This window comes from Lactuca serriola, chromosome 8, assembly GCF_051521515.1.
Source record: "Lactuca serriola cultivar US96UC23 chromosome 8, Lser_US96UC23_V15, whole genome shotgun sequence".
Lineage (NCBI taxonomy): Eukaryota > Viridiplantae > Streptophyta > Magnoliopsida > Asterales > Asteraceae > Lactuca > Lactuca serriola.
This window is the reverse complement of record NC_136415.1, coordinates 60,330,237-60,347,056: the sequence shown is the minus strand read 5'-3', so window position 1 is coordinate 60,347,056 and position 16,820 is coordinate 60,330,237. Positions and strand designations below refer to the sequence as shown.

At 36.7% G+C, this 16,820-nt stretch overlaps 1 protein-coding gene across 1 annotated transcript; it reads left to right on the top strand.

Annotated features, from left to right (window-relative positions):
- Nucleotides 1-7,192: 7,192 nt before the first annotated feature.
- On the top strand, nucleotides 7,193-15,501 carry NUA (nuclear pore anchor). The gene is made up of 5 exons (XM_079013292.1): nucleotides 7,193-7,683; nucleotides 9,148-14,827; nucleotides 14,904-14,983; nucleotides 15,057-15,151; nucleotides 15,236-15,501. Exons 1-3 carry the CDS (start codon nucleotides 7,378-7,380, stop codon nucleotides 14,912-14,914), a joined length of 5,997 nt encoding a protein of 1,998 aa, XP_078869418.1. The 5' UTR covers nucleotides 7,193-7,377; the 3' UTR covers nucleotides 14,915-14,983; nucleotides 15,057-15,151; nucleotides 15,236-15,501.
- The last annotated feature ends 1,319 nt before the right edge of the window (nucleotides 15,502-16,820 follow it).

Genomic DNA, 16,820 nt, shown 5'->3' with positions numbered 1-16,820 from the left:
ACAAACCCTAGGAATCAACCTGGGGAGGAAACTCCTGTTGATCCGACATAAGAGTCTGTACCTATGAGGCGTTCCACGAGAGTTAGGAATGCACCTGAGCATTACTATGGTTTCCATATTACTGCAGAAGGTGATACACTTATCAGTGATAGCACACTAGTAAGTCTGGATGAACCTAACAGCTACACGGAAGTCATGGCAGGCCGTGAGGCTGCTAAATGGAAAGAGGCTATGGATAGCGAGATACAATCCATGTATGACAATCAAGTTTGGAACTTGGTTGACAATGTACCAGGTCGTGAGACAGTCGGGTGCAAACAGGTCTTCAAGAAGAAGACCGACATGGATGGTAATGTACACACTTATAAGGCGCGACTGGTTGCAAAGAGCTTTTCTCAAACTTTGGGAGTTGATTATGACGATACCTTTTCATCAACAACGAATATTAAGTCTATTACGGTTATGTTAGCTATTGCTGCATTTCATGATTATGAAATATGGCAAATGGATGTCAAAACCACTTTCCTTAATGGAAAGTTGGCTGAGGATGTTGACATGAGTCAGCCATAGGGTTTTTTTTTTCAGTACAGAGTACCCTAATAGAGTGTGTAAGCTTGAGAAATCCATATATGGATTAAAGCAAGCACCTCGCAGATGGAATCTTTGTTTTGATGAGAAAGTCAGAGAGTTTGACTTTTTGAGGAGTGAAGATGAATCTTGTGTATATGTCAAGGCTAGTGGGAGTATAGTCAACTTTTTGGTGTTGTATGTGGATGACATACTACTTATAGGAAATGACATCCCAACTCTGCATGAAGTGAAGTCTGGCTTGGGAAGTGTTTTGCTATGAAGGCCCTTGGAGAAGCTGCCTATATCCTAGGGATAATGATTTTGAGAGACAGGAGTAAAATACTAATTAGACTTAGTCAGAGTACCTACTTGGAGAAGGTGCTTAATAGATTCAGCATGCAGAATTCCAAGATATGAGAGTTACCGATCCAGAGTAACACCAGACCGAGTAAGACTCAGAGCCTGAGTACAAAGGATGAAATAGCAGAGATGAGTCGAGTACCATATGCTTCCGTTGTAGGCTCGATCATGTATACTATGACTTGTACCCGTCCTGATGTGGCCTTTGCATTGAGCATGGTCAACAGATATCAGGGGAACCCTGACAAGGCTCACTGGACTACGGTAAAGAACATTCTCAAGTACCTACGGAGGACTAAGGACCGGGTCCTTACCCTCGGTGGGAGTGATGACTTGAGAGTATTAGTGTATAGTGATGCTAGCTTTTAGACTGATAGGGATAATTTCCGCTCTCAGTCAGGCTGGGTCTTTACCTTAAACGGAGGAGCTATTTCTTGGAGAAGTTCCAAGCAGGAGACAGTGGTTGATTCAACTTGCGAATCAGGGTATATAGCGGCAAGCGAGGCAGCGAAGGAGGCTATATGTCTAAAGAGATTCATTGGAGACCTTGGAGTTGTACCAACTATAAAGGATCCTATAGAGATTTTTTGTGATAGTAAAAAATGCAGTTGCCTTAGCCAAGGAACCAAAGGATCACGGGAGATCCAGACACATCGACAGAAAATACCGTTTCATCAGACATCAAATAGAATAAGGACTCCTCGTGGCAAAGAGGGTATCATCATATGAGAACCCGACAGATCCCCTCACGAAGGGACTGGGTAGGGTTAAGCATCTCCAGCATGCAAGGCGCATAGGGTTGAAGGATGATATTAGTTTTAGTAGTTAGATAGCTTTGAAATGTGTAAAGTGTAATTGACTTCTTATGAGGAAGTTATGATTTTTCGAAGTTTCGGCTTAGGGTGTACAGCCCGAAGTTCGAGTATTAGATCGAGCGGTTTTTAGCCGACACAACCTAAGCAAGAATCGAAGATCTCATTATTAGTAGCGTAATGATAAAAAGACAGACGAAAATGGACATCGGATGAAGAAGTTATGAGATTTTAACGGACCAATCCTATCCCGGCCTGTTAAAAATATAACTTAAAAAATAAAGTCAAAATTACTCGACGGAGTCTAAACGAAAGTTGTAGAGTACGTCTCCACCTACATGTGGATATAAATAACGTCAAAAACGGAGTTCGTATGAACGAGTTAAAAATTATAATAGCATATTTACGTATTAAAATAAAGTATAAATCATATATACGTACATATATATACATATGTATATATCATTAGAAAGGTATCGACGATGCGGTCATTATAAGACTAATGTTGAGTGCTTTCGACATTAGTTTAGTACAAATATCGTTAAATCTATTTAAAATGGTATTATAAAGGGGTGTTTAGTTGTTTATATAACTATAAGGTCATTAAGTAATTATGGAGAGTAGTTTTTAAAAATTCAATTAGTATAAACAAGGGCCTCTAGCTTTCATATTTCTTGCATCATTCTCTTGATTCAAAAGTCTTTCTCTTCTTATCCACCGAGCATTTCGGTCCCTCGTGATTCGACTTCTCTTTCTGTAGTTTTAGTATAGTAAGGTGAGCACCGAAGCACTGCACGAATCTTTCTTAGAAAGATTCAGCGACGAAGTTCTGCCCCTGCAGAGTCCGACTCCTAGCTAAAACCCCCTTGTAAGTAAGTTATGCTTACCCTATTTTAATATAGCTTATATTTAAAATTAGTATTGTTATTATGAACTTATAATAAATATTTGAGCTATTATTATATAAGTGTCGTTATAATATCTTTTTAACTACTCGCGGTATGGGGAATCTGGTTTAAAGGGCCGCATAGGGTTGTTGAATTTCAGAAGTGCTATATGCCAAAATGGTTCTGCCCTCCAGTGTTTTATGTCTGACCCCTCTCTGTACATAGTGGTTGGAAAGTATTGTTTAAACGCTTATATTATAATAATAATAATAATAATAATAATAATAATAATAATAATAATAATAATAAGATTAATAATTAGTCACGGTAAATATTAGACTAAAATCTAGTGGTAATAATACTAGGTTTCGTCGAAGGAAATTATTTTAAAGTAAACGAAGCGTTGTCCGAGTACCGAGTTACCACCTTCTCAGGTGAGTGCATAGTTACTTTCATCTTACACATAGACATGAAGTATTTAATATAAATTACGTGCTGTGAGTGCATAGTTACTTTCATCTTACACATAGATATGAAGTATTTAATATAAATTACGTGTTGTGAGTGCATAGTTACTTTCATCTTACCCATAGATATGAAGTATTTTATATAAATTACGTGCTATGTGTACATATTATCTGAGTACTTGCTGTCTATGCTAGATGAACGATTTTATACATGTTTTAAATGATTTAAACTTTATATGTATTTTATATCTACGATAATGTTGGGGTAAAACATGGGTAGATGTAATAGATGAAATACGAGTTGGGAGGTGTTATAGACCACGAGGTGAGGGTGAAAGGTGGATGATGTGAGAAGCCTTTCCCAAATGATGGCCCCGTCATTCAGCAGAGTATGGATGACAACCACGGACTATTCTAGATAGTCCAGTGGAATACTAACAGGCTCGCAACCTGTAGGTGTTGTGAACGATGTGTTCACCCGGTGTACTCTAAACCCTAGCGTCCATGCAGACTTGGGGCCTAAACCTTGGTGATCATGCAGACTTGATGCCTAAACCTTGGTGATCATGCAGACTTGATACCTAAACCTTGGTGATCATGCAAACTTGATGCCTAAACCCTGGCGACTATGCAGACTTAGTGCCTAAACCCTGGCAACTATGCAGACTTTGTGCCTAAGCCATGGCGACTATGCAGACTTAGTGCCCGTTGTGTAAACCGTGGCAACGATGGACTTTGTGCCGATTCCTTAGGATGATCCTTAGGAATGATAAACGAGGAATAACTGATTTTTAGGGTAGATCCTTAAGACTAAAGAAGATAATGGGGATGGGTAATTGGGTTGATTGTTTGATTGTTTAAACATAATAATTATATTATTATGGGTTGAAAACCCTATGTACTCACCTGGTTTCCCAACCTGACCCACTCAGTTTATTTATATCACAGGTGTTGATATGAAGTGACATTACACTGAGAGATTAAGGAGATATAGGTCACTAGTGTAAATGAATGTAAGTTCTGTTTATGCTTATGTTTCTGTATTGACGATGACATCCCAAATGTTTTAAAACGAATAAAATACGTTTCTTCAGAAATGCTTTGATAACGTATTTATCGTGTTTTTCTGGGAATAAATTCCGCAACATTTTTATGAAAAGAGGTACTCTAATTTTCATAAAGCATAAACAAAATCGGTCTTTTCTGGCTGTGAAAATGGGGATGTCACATCATATAAACTATAATAGATATAGTTTAGGGACTTACATACTACAATTTTCAACTATGAAAAGGATAATACATACAATATATCATTATAAAAAGGCTTTTCTTTATTCTACACGTAATCGTAAATATAGATTTGTGAGAGTTACATTCCAGTGCTTATCCACGTGCCAACGAAAGACTTGATTTTATAACCAGAGTCTCCTGGAGGAGAGCGTGAGTTTGTGTATAAATCTATACGGGACTGACAATCCCGCACCCTGACTGTTAGCTACAGTTGTCCTGGGGTTACAAATGTCATAACAGTTACGACGCCCGAAGAACGTTGTATCAGGCCATCCTGGTCATTAACATGGTTATAATAACTCACAATTTGGTATTAACAATACGATTAGTGTATGAATACGTAAACAACTTTACATAGTTTTATACAATAACAAAACTACAATCCAATACTTTACAGTATAGCTGGTGGATCCAGGAACATACATACGAACTAGTAACATGAACATACATCGTAGAAAGGACCTATAACGCTAATTTTATGATTCCTTGGTTTATACTCTAGGGTTATATCTAAATAGGATCCGATAGGTAGTAGAATGTGTGTTTTCCGCTTCATTTCTTGTTCTTTGTTTGGTTGTGGGCTTAGAGCAGATTCACACCGTCTACTATCTAATCGATTTTGGTTGTGAATATGATTTGTATACACTAAGTAATCATAGGGGGGAACAGGTATGAGTCAGGTCATAACATACAAGTACAACATACTATTTTCTAATACAAAACTTACTTTTCTGAAGAGAATGATTAACTAAGTACATACACATAAAAAGGGTTGCATACTTATACACTGTATTACATTGCTTTTCTAAGTACTAGATAAATTTCACTCAAAAAGGACCAACACTGTTAACACTGAAATCGACTAGTGAATACATTAAAGTTACATACAAAGCAGGTCCGACAAACAGTGGAATGTGTGATCTCTGCCTCATTTCCTGTTCCTTGTTTGGTTGTGGGCTTAGAGCAGAACCACACAATCGATTATCTGTTTGATCTGGATTGTATATAACTTGTATCCACTAAATGATTACAGAAAGAACTAGTATGAGTTGCATTTCTTACAATAAATACAACGGAAAATATTGGGTTTTCTGGAGGAACAAATTAAGGTTTTCATGGAACAACGAAGATACTTTCTAAAACAATATTCTTATGAACTCACCAACTTAAATGTTGATACACTTTCAAAACCACTTGTATTCTCAGGAAGCTAGTAGATAGGTACACATACAAGGATTTAGAAGATGGAGCATAGTAGCTTCATGTCTTGTTTTGCTACTTACTTTTGGAGTCAATCATATATGAAATGAATACAATGTAAACACTATAATATTTAATGTAATGGATGTTGTTGCTTGTTTTACTATTCTACATTTGTTGTGATACTGAAAATGACATCCTCCGCCCCCGAATGTTTCCACCATCTTGGTTTGGGGGTGCGACATTATGTGTAGCTCAGTTTCGTTCATTCACGTACTCACTTCACACTATTCTCTTGTTTGGTTCTTTTAGTAGTATAGGGTTTGTTCTTCAGAGCATGTAACAAATTAGTATTCAATATATGTGTCACTATGTATTCAAACATTTTGGCTGATTATGTTTTAGGGTTTATTGTAGTGAGATTTTGTTTGTATTTGTACTTTGTTTTTAATACGATGAGTTTATGAGTTTCATCACTTAGTGGTTCCACACTCACGAACTTTATCTTTTTGGGTGACAACCTCATCTATGTCTATCCAAGTGCCATTGTGTTATTTCTCGTTTTAGTGCCAAAGTTAAATATCATATAGTGGTAAATACAATCTTCATAACATTTTGGGTTTGTAATATTACAATTTCAATATCGTATACTTGAACTTGATTCCCATGAAACATCAACACATGAAATACATAAAGATTGACATTTATTTTGTTTGAGATCAAGCAACCTTGGGTTACTTTGTATGATTAATAAAGACAAGTTCCAGTAAAGTTACTAACTTTTCACAAAAAACTTGATTTTGATACTTTTTTTTTGTCTAAAATTAGACATTCTGTTTACCAATTTTTTATTATTCCGACCACTTAACAAGTAAATTTAGTTGTAAGTTGATTAACACTTTTAATGATGTGACATGCTGATATGAAAGAAATAATTTTATTGTACAAAACTAAAAAAGAAAATGATTTTATAGTAAACCGTAATAAAATAATTTTAATTTTCAAAATATGTAAGTTATATTGAAGCCATAATGCTATGTAATCAACTTTAAAGATTTGCAACTGAAAAATATACTATAAAAATATAATAATTTTATAGATTTGCAATTACTAAAAACGTACTGTAAAAATAAAAATAATTTTATTATAAAAAATAATAATAACTAGGAGAAGCTCCGCACTTTAGTGCGGGCAAAAGATGTTAGTGTACGTATGGAATAATGTTTACCAACACAACCATTTTATAATTTTTATAAAGAAAATTTGCATACATACCTTCAAAGTAGGAAATTATAAAGAGTAGGGACCAAAGAGGCAAATCTCAAAAATATAGGGCCAGCACACCAATTTAATAAAGAGTAGGGACAAGAAGTGGCAAATCTTGAAAATATGGTGGCAAATTTCTGAAACAACAATACTATACTCTTCCTCAATGTTATGAGAATTAATTGTATTTATAATTTATAATTATAATTATAATATAATAATATATATAATAATTATAATAGTCTGGATTTTTCTTGAGTTTTTAAAAGTTAATCTGTAAGTTTTTATTTATTTATTTATTTTTTCTTCTTCCTCTAGTAAATCAATACGATTTCTTCGGTCTCTCGAATCCACAGACTTTAATGTTTAGGGCTTTTCTTTCTTCAAAGCGTTTCATCTCCCTCCAAAATCCACTCGTGTTCTCCTACTTCTTTTAGGGTTAGGGTTTCTTTGATCTCCTCTTTCCCTCTGCATGATATCCATTCGTCTTCTCCATCCATAGATCTTCGATCTGTACTGGAAAAGATGCCGTTGTTCTTGTCCGACGAAGAGTACGCTCGCTGCTCCCACGACCCTTCTTTGATTGCGCAGAAAGCCGACGCCTATATCAGAGAACTCTACAATCAACTCGAGACTGAAAAAGCTCAATACGATGCTTCCTCCATAACCGCCGAACAGACTTGTTCGATTCTCGAGCAAAAATATGTATCTCTGAAATCTGAATTTACTACGCTTCAATCGCAACACTCGCAGCTCAATTCTACTCTTGAAGAACGCGTCTCTGAGCTCGCTCAGCTTCAAGCGGATAAGCATCAAATCTATCTCCAATCTGTAATATCTCTATTTCTTTGCACTTTATATATGCTTATGGTTTTGTTTGGATAGAAATACTTGTTCAATGCAATCGGTGCTGTTTTTGGCGAACTTCATCTGCTAGTTCTTTTCATGTCGATGATTCTCTAATATAATCTCTTAGGTTTTAGTATCGTATACATTTTTATGCTTCTTTTGTTATAACTCGTTGGAACTAGGTTGTAATGTGTGACCTACATATAATCTATCTGGATTAATTTGCAAAGGTATATTCATTTGATGTTGCTTTAGGGTTTTTTGGGTTTTCCAAGTGTGATTTTTTTTACTAAATTTAGTCGATGCACCCACATACATGCATTAATTATAGGAAACATTGACTCTACTGATCTCTCTGACAGAGGTAAAATTTTGTATGATCTGTTGGAAAATGCAAGCTGTGAATGTGTGCTCCAAGCGGACTTATTTGTGTTTGGAATGATTGTACTATTAAAATGTTCATTTACAATGATTGGAAGTTCTCTCTTACAATCATTGGAAGTTCTCTCCCTCGGATAACTGCTTATGTTTGCCAGAAAAAAATATGAATTTCTAATTTCCAGCTAATTTGAAAACCTAAAATCTAAATTGAAGAAGCTTAACTGAAGTGCATAAGTTGTTTAGTTTTCAGATGTTTGGAAAGTAAAAAACAAAATGATAATGTTTAGTGGTTATATTGATCCAGTAGTTGATAACTTGATATGGTGATAGATGTTATTTGAAATTATTTCCTCATTTTAAATAAAGGCGTTAGATCTTCATTATCATTTTTGTAAACCTTCAAGCAGACATGTAGTTAGGCTTTAGTTTGGCCTACTTTCCACTGCTTAATGTTGCGTAATTTCGGTTGGAAATTGGAGATTAGATGCATGATTTAATCAATTATATGGATGATATAATCAATCTTGTCTAATTGGTTTGTTTGAAAAGTTTTATTATTATTATTATAGTTATTATTATTATTATTATTTTAAAATATTTACCCATGTTACTGTTATTTGCCCTACATGAGCTCTTGGTTGGAACCTCTAACCTTGTAGTATGCTCTTCAAAATATGAACTGCCTTATATCACAAATGTCCAGGGTTTAGACTCAGTTTAATTGTTTTCCTTGCTAGAAACAACATCAATCCCGACTTTGGACTTCAGTTAAGCTTCTTCAAATTAGATTTTAGGTTTTCCAGATGCCAAAGCTAGAGAGTTTGTAGTGAAAAAACAAACTCGTTCAATAAAATTGTCTTCTTACATGTGTATATTTGCACAGAATACTATAATAATTTGTACATATTTTTAATATGACATGTTGTATTCAAGCTTTTTGTATTTCTACACCAGCTACCTTCTCTGACCCTTTCTGAAACCACCTATGTAACAAAAGTATTTTTTCTGAAAAGTTATTTCTATGTGTAGATTTTCTAACTTTTATTTGGATTGTACTTTATTTAGATTGGCAAGGATGGTGAGATTGAAAGACTGTCATTAGAAGCTTCAGAGCTTCAAAAATCCAAAAGTCAGTTGCTGCAAATGATTGAGCATAAGGATCTAGAGATCAATGAGAAGAACAGTAGCATCAAGGGTTATCTTGACAAGATTGTTTCCTTGACTGACAATACTTCCTCTAAAGAATCACGCACCAGGGAACTTGAGGCTGAGCTGGCACGTGCTCACACTTCTTTAGCTCGATTAACTCAAGAGAAAGAATTAGTCGAAAGGCATAATGTTTGGCTTAATGATGAGTTAACCACTAAAGTCAACAATCTCTTGGAGCTCAGAAAGACACATAATGAACTAGAGGCAGACATGTCTTCTAAACTTGCAGAGTTGGAGAGAAACTACAATGACACGCGTACTTCATTGAAATGGAAAGATGACAGAGTAAAGGAGCTGGAATCAAAGCTGGAAGCTTTACAAGAAGAATTATGTTTGTCTAAAGATACAGCTGCAAGTACTGAAGAAAGATTGTCTGCTGAGCTGTCAACTGTAAACAAGCTTGTTGAACTTTACAAGGAGAATTCAGATGAATGGTCTAAAAAGGCAGGAGAGCTTGAAGGTGTTATCAAAGCTTTAGAGACACATGCAAATCAGGTTGAAAAGGATTACAAAGAAAAACTCGAAAAGGAAACATCCGCTCGAAAAGAGTTTGAAAGTGAAGTTTCAAATTTAAAAGCAAAACTTGAAAAGTTAGAAGCAGAATTGGAAAATTCCAGAAACTCAGATCAGTTTAATCTTCTTCAAATGACCACTTTCAACCCGAATTCATATAAAGACTCTATGGATAACGACAATAATCTAATGATTGTTCCCAGTATTCCAGCTGGCATTTCAGGGACAGCATTAGCTGCTTCTCTTCTTCGTGATGGTTGGAGTTTAGTCAAAATGTATGAGAAATACCAAGAAGCTGTTGATGCCTTGAGACATGAACAATTGGGAAGAAAACAGGCGGAATCTATACTAAAAAGAGTATTGCATGAAATCGAAGAGAAAGCTGAGGTCATATTAGATGAAAGAGCTGAACACGAAAGAATGGTGGAAGCATATGATATGTTAAATGAAAAACTACAGCATTCTCTTTCTGAACAAACTTTACTTGAGAGAACACTACAGGAGCTGAAAGCTGAAATAAGAAGACATGAACGTGACTACAATTTAGCTCAAAAGGAGAACAAAGACCTTCAGAGAGAGGTGACTGTTTTGCTAAAGGAATGTCGTGACATACAGCTTCGTTGTAGTTCTGTTAATTACAATTCTGCCATTGAAGACACGAGTCAACTCGTTGACCAAGATGGTGACTCTGTTTTGTCTGAGAGGTTGTTGACTTTCAAGGATATAAACGGATTAGTTGAGCAGAATGTACAGCTTCGGGGGCTAGTTCGTCTTTTAACTGAACAGATTGAGAGTAAAGAAATGGAGTTAAAGGAGCAATTCGAGAAGGAGTTCCAAAAACATAATAAAGAAACAGCTTCTAAAGTTGATGCAGTTTTAGCTAGAGCAGAAGAACAAGCAGGAATGATTGAGTCACTTCATACTTCTGTTGCTATGTATAAAAAGCTATATGAAGAAGAACATAAACGCCATCTTTTACCCCTGGAATCTCCAGATACAACACACATGGAGAGAAGGAGCAATGTTACTCTCTTTTTAGAAGGTTCTAACGATGCTTCAAAAAGAGCACAAGATCGAGCTTATGAGAAAATTAAGGCTCTTGAAGAAGAGCTCTCAGTGTTAAGAGGCGAGATCATTACATTGAAATCACAACGTGACAAGTCAGCTTTAGAAGCAACTTTTGCACATGAGAAACTCGAAAGGTTCATGAAAGATTTTGAGCATCAGAGGGAAGAAACAAATGGGGTTTTAGCAAGAAATGTTGAGTTCTCACAGCTGATAATCGATTACCAAAGAAAGATTCGTGAAGCTTCCGAGTCTTTGCACACTGCTGAAGATTTATCCCGAAAACTAAACATGGAGGTTTCTGTTGTGAAGCGTGAGAAAGAAATTTTAATCAACTCTGAAAAGAGAGCATTTGAAGAGGTTCGTCAACTTTCTGAGAGAGTTCATCAGCTGCAGGCTACTTTGAATACTGTTCAAACTACTGAAGAAGTGAAAGAAGAAGCGAGAAGTGCTGAGCGTATGCGTGAGGGCGATTATGTCAAACGTACAGAAAGAGAATGGGCAGATGCTAAAAAGGAGCTTCAAGAAGAACGTGATAATGTCCGAAAGCTCACACTTGAACATGATTCAGCCATGAGAACAGCTATGCAAAGAATTGAAGAAATGGGGAAAGAATTGGCAAACGCGTTACATGCTGTTGCAGATGCTAATGCTAAAGCAGCTGCTGCAGAGGAACGATTATTGAAATTTGAGAAAACAAAGAGTTCTGAAGCAAATGACGAAAACGCCCCTACCCAGGAAGACGAGATGCGGGTTCTTAAGGAAGAGATTGAGAAGTTAAGAGTTGAAGCAAAAACCAACAAAGATCACATGCTGCAGTATAAGAGTATAGCACAGGTGAATGAGGCTGCATTGAAACAGATGGAAGCTTCACATGAGAATTTCAAAGTTGAAGCTGAAAAGTTGAAGAAGTCACTAGAAGAAGAAATTTTATCACTTAAAGAGGAGGTGAATCGGCTTCAAGAAGGGTATAATTTGAAAGCAAAAGAAGCAGCTTCTGCTTCTGTTTCACAGGAAGAAGCTCTTGTGAACACGTTGTCAGAGATTTCCAAATTGAGAGACGAATGTACTGCTAAAAACCTGTGTATCGAGTCCTTAGAGTCACAAGTGTCAGCCATGAAAGTTGATTTGGAGAAAGAGCATCAAAAATGGCGTATTTCTCAAGATAATTATGAACGCCAGGTCATACTTCAGTCTGAAACAATTCAGGAGTTAACAAAAACATCACAAGCATTGGGTTCCTTACAACAAGGAGCATCTGAGCTCCGTAAGGTTTCAGACATTCTCAAAATCGAAAACGAAGAGCTGAAAAGCAAGTGGGAGACAGAAAAGAAGGTTCTAGAAGATTCCAAAGATAGAGCCGAAAAGAAGTATAATGAAATCAACGAACAGAACAAGATTTTACACGATCAGCTCGAGGCCTTACACATTAAGGGAGCAGAAAAGAGTCTTGGTGGTGCTCAGTCTTCTGATACATTTGATGATGCGGGATTACAGAATGTGGTGAAGTATTTGAGGCGTTCGAAAGAGATTGCTGAAACTGAAATCTCTTTGTTGAAACAGGAAAAGCTTCGGTTACAATCACAGCTTGAAAGTGCTTTGAAGTCTCAAGAAACAGCTCAAAATTTGCTTCGTGCTGAGAGGGAGAATTCTAGATCAGTTCATTTCACAGAGGAGGAGTTCAAGGCGTTGCAGCTTCAAGTTAGAGAAATGAATTTGCTTCGTGAAAGTAACGTACAGCTTCGAGAAGAAAACAAACATAACTTTGAGGAATGTATCAAGTTACGTCAATCTACTCATAATGTGAGGGCTGAAGTTGAAAATTTGGAAAGCTTGCTTGGTGAGAGGGTGAATGAGGTGGAGGCTTGTAAGAGGGAGATAGAGATGCTTAAGAAGGAGAAAAACGAGTTGCAGATTAAAGTGAATGAGTTTGTTGAAAAATTCAGAGATATGGATCCTGAAGAATATGGTCGGATGTGTGCGGATTTGCAGGATTTGAAGGTGAAAGTGTTAGAGAAAGATGGAAACTTGGAGGAGGTTAAGAAAGCTGTTTTGGAGAAACAGGAGGTGATAGTGAAATTGGAACAGGAGATTGGTAAAAGTAAAGTGGAATTAGATGAACGGGAATCGAGGTTAAACAGCATAGGTGAAACCGAGACGTTTTTAAAAGGAGAAGTTGAGAGGCTGAAGAAAAATTATTTTCTGTTGAGACGTAGAAATGACATTGTTGTGAAGGAGAAGGAGGAATTATTAAAGAAGAATCAAGAACTTTCTAAAGATTTAGCTGCTGATTCGAGCCAAGTGAAAAAGAGTAACGTGGATAGCAGTTCAGTTGAACAAGCAGCCGTGACTAGGGAAAGAGAAGAGAAAGATACGAGAATTCAGATGCTGGAGAAGACTGTTGAGAAGTTAAGAGAGGAGTCAAGGGAGAGAGAAGAGAAAGATAAACGGATACAGATGTTGGAGAAAGTTATCGAAAGGCTTAGAGAAGACGTGAGGAAAGGAAAAGACGAAGTTAGAATGGAGAAAGAGAAAGCAAAGAATCAAAAGAGTGACAAGGGAATTGTTGATTCATCAAAGCTGGCAGATGACTTGGAGAAACATAAACAGGCCTTAAAGACCCTTTCGGAGGAAATCGAAAAGATGAATTCTGGCGACTCCATTGATGAACTCGCTGCAGCTTGTCTTCTTGCTGTTGAAAACTTCGAACAAGTCGCCAATCAAGTTTCCGGCGAGTTTGGACTTCCGGTCACCACCACCACCACCGAGTCACCGCCAGCCGACTCCGGTGCACCACCGCAAGCTGTCCCTCCACCTCAAAACACAATAGAAGAAAGTGCAAAACCAGCATCAAGCGATAAAGCAAAAGTGGAACCACGTAAAATTGCACGAAGGCTAGTTCGGCCTCGTATCGTAAAGCCTGATCCAGCGAAGTCAAAGGGCGATGTTGACATGTCAGATTCTGTTGCAACCAACTCACAACAGTCTTTGTCTGTACGCAAACGTCCTTCAGAGGGACAAGAAGGATCACAATCAAATGCGCGTGAGACCACCGGTTCCGATGTGGCAGCGCCAATTGTCAAGAAATCCAGAGGCTCAGAACCACCACCCGAGGCTCAAAACATGACAGATGCTCCCGAAAGTGTAATACCCGAAGAGGCTCCTCCGATCAATGTTGTAGACGAAAGTCAGACTTTGAAAGAAGATATGGATACAGGAAGGGAAGAGGAGGTGGAGACTGGTGAAGAACAGGGGGTTGAAGATGTTCAAACGGAATCACAGAATGAAATTGGTGAGGCGGAAGTTTCTGAGGATCAACCGAAGGAGGGTGAGGTGGCAGTAGGTGAAGTGGGAAGTGAGCCTGAAGAAGGTGAAATGGTGTCGGATGCTGTTGTCGGTAACCAAGAAACCGGGGAAGGTCAGGTGGTTGAGCATGGGAGGAGGTCGGCTTCACCTATGCCGGTTGAAGATGACATGGCAGGAGGAGAGGATACGCTCGGGGAGATGGAGATTGGTTCTCCGTTGTTGACAATGGAGGAGACTGAAGATAAAAATGAAGAAGGTGAAATAGAAGTGGAGGAAACTACACCCGAGAGCTCAATGGATAATAAGGTGAATAACGATGCGAATGATGAAGAGGCTGCTGTTATTGATCATGTTGAGAAATCAACAACAACTTCTGCTTTGACTACTGAAACTGGAGGGTCAACAACAGAAGTGAAACCAGAAGAGTCAGCTGGTACTGGTACTGGTACTGCTGAGACAAGTAATTCGACAACAATTAATTTGAATGAGAGAGCAAGGCTGAGGTCTTTACAGAGACTGGCCGGAACAAATACTTCACCTCCTCCTCCTGCTGCCGCCAGGGGTCGTGGACGGCAGGCCCCACGTGGACGAAGTGTTCGTGGTGGACGCGCTGCTGGCCGTGGTGGTGCTGGTCAAAACCCTGCTTCTCAAGGTTATATAATTTTCTGTAAAATTTATATCATTTTATTAAAACCACATATTGATTTTTCCTGGGATTTAATTGACAGGAGGAATGTGATATGCCAAATGCAACCAAGCAAAGCACTATCACCTGTTGTTTACGTGAATCATGTTTTTCCATTGTCAGGTAATATAAGTAATAAACACACTTATTATTTATTTTAAATGGATTTATGAATTTTCTACTATTTGAAATACAGAAGGGTTGGAATATAAAAAGTAAAAAGGGAGCAGCTAGCTGATGTAATGTAAGTAGTTACTTTGAAGATTTGTGGAGCTGGTGGATAGAGCAGAGGTTTGTATTGGAGGATTTCATTATGTTATTCTAGGGTTTTCTATTTTTTTTTTATTAATCATTGATTGGTATATGTTATTGCAGGGATTTGTTTTTGAATGATGGCTAATTATGGTGTTTGAGTTAAAATTTTGTTTGAATGTTTGGAGTTTTGCGACTGGGGTGGATGGCTTATTTTTTTGCAAGGGTTTGGGAGCCGAATGAAGTATATTAAATTAGCTACATGTTTAAATGATTTTCTTCTTAAAACGTGAATATTTTTATTTTTATTTTTGCAGTTTCCTCAGTTAAATTGCATTTCAAAACCTTAGACGTATTTCTTATCAGATAGTCACAAAGAAGTTTTGTTATTTTGTTCGTAGACAAGTTCACTTTCGATATTTGCCATTGAGAATTAATTATGCATGATTTTAGACGACATATCCATTAAAACATGGCTTTTTTTGGATGGGATATTTATAACCAGTTTTAAGGCTACTTTAAGAGTGATTATTAGTTTTGTTTTCAAACAATACTATATTAATGTTTTACCGCGAAACTTATAACTGAACACCCACCAAGTCATTCACAAAATATTAGAGGTGGTAAATTTGATCTACTTTATGAATGAAGTCTTATTGAATTGTCTTATGTGTTATTCTAAGTGAAATAAATGAGTTAAACCCGGAAAGGCTTAAGCTAGGTGGATTAAAAGATGTGTAAAGTTATTGTTTTATTGGTAAAATTAGATTACTATATATATATATATATGACTAACATTTAAAAAATTAGATGTTCAAAATTTACTTGATTTGACATATTTGTTTGGGATTGTTTGTTTTACTCCAGGGCCGGTCCAAGTTGATTTGAGGCCTGGAGCGAAATCGAAAATGAGGTCCCTTTTTGACCTTCAAAATGGATAGAATATATGAGGGCAATTTAAAACAATTAGAAAATGATCCTATTTTTTCTTTCATCATCAAAGCACATAGTATAAGCTTACACACCGATTTAAAAAGAATTATACTTATTCAAACTTTATTGTTGTCCATCAATTACATCAAAAAATTTCATCTATGACAAACAAAATCATATTATTTTGGTTTTTAGAACTAATTAATGTATATGAAAATTGGCAAGGTAAGTAAAGTGGGCACAATCATCAATTACTAAATCATAAGTTCAGAAGTTCAAAACTCATCCCTCTTCCCGTCTTTTTATTTACTTTTTCTCTTTCAATTTACCTACAATAAAATGAGAAAAGAAAATAGAACACGTAAATCAGGAAAAAAAATACAAACAACAAATATAAAAAGGGCCGATGCATTTAAGAGAAACAAAATATTACATAGCAGATATTATATAAACAACAATCGGAAGCCAGAACTAAACAAAGCAACTTACAACAAAGGAAAAGGAAAACTAAAAGCTACAAACCATAGTTAAAAACAACGAACAATAGGCCAAAAGAGAACAAATAGAACATTTACATGACTTTCTCTATAAGCACCGTGAAAACAACAAGCAATCAAAAAACAATGAGCAAGGCCGACGATAGGGAAAAAAACCACAGCAGGAGCAAAATTGGAGCAAGGGGCAAAACTATCCATAATGGCAAAAAAATCTAATAGCCAGCGTATAGATCATCCCAAAATAAAGATCAAAATCATATAAATCCTTCCACATTAGG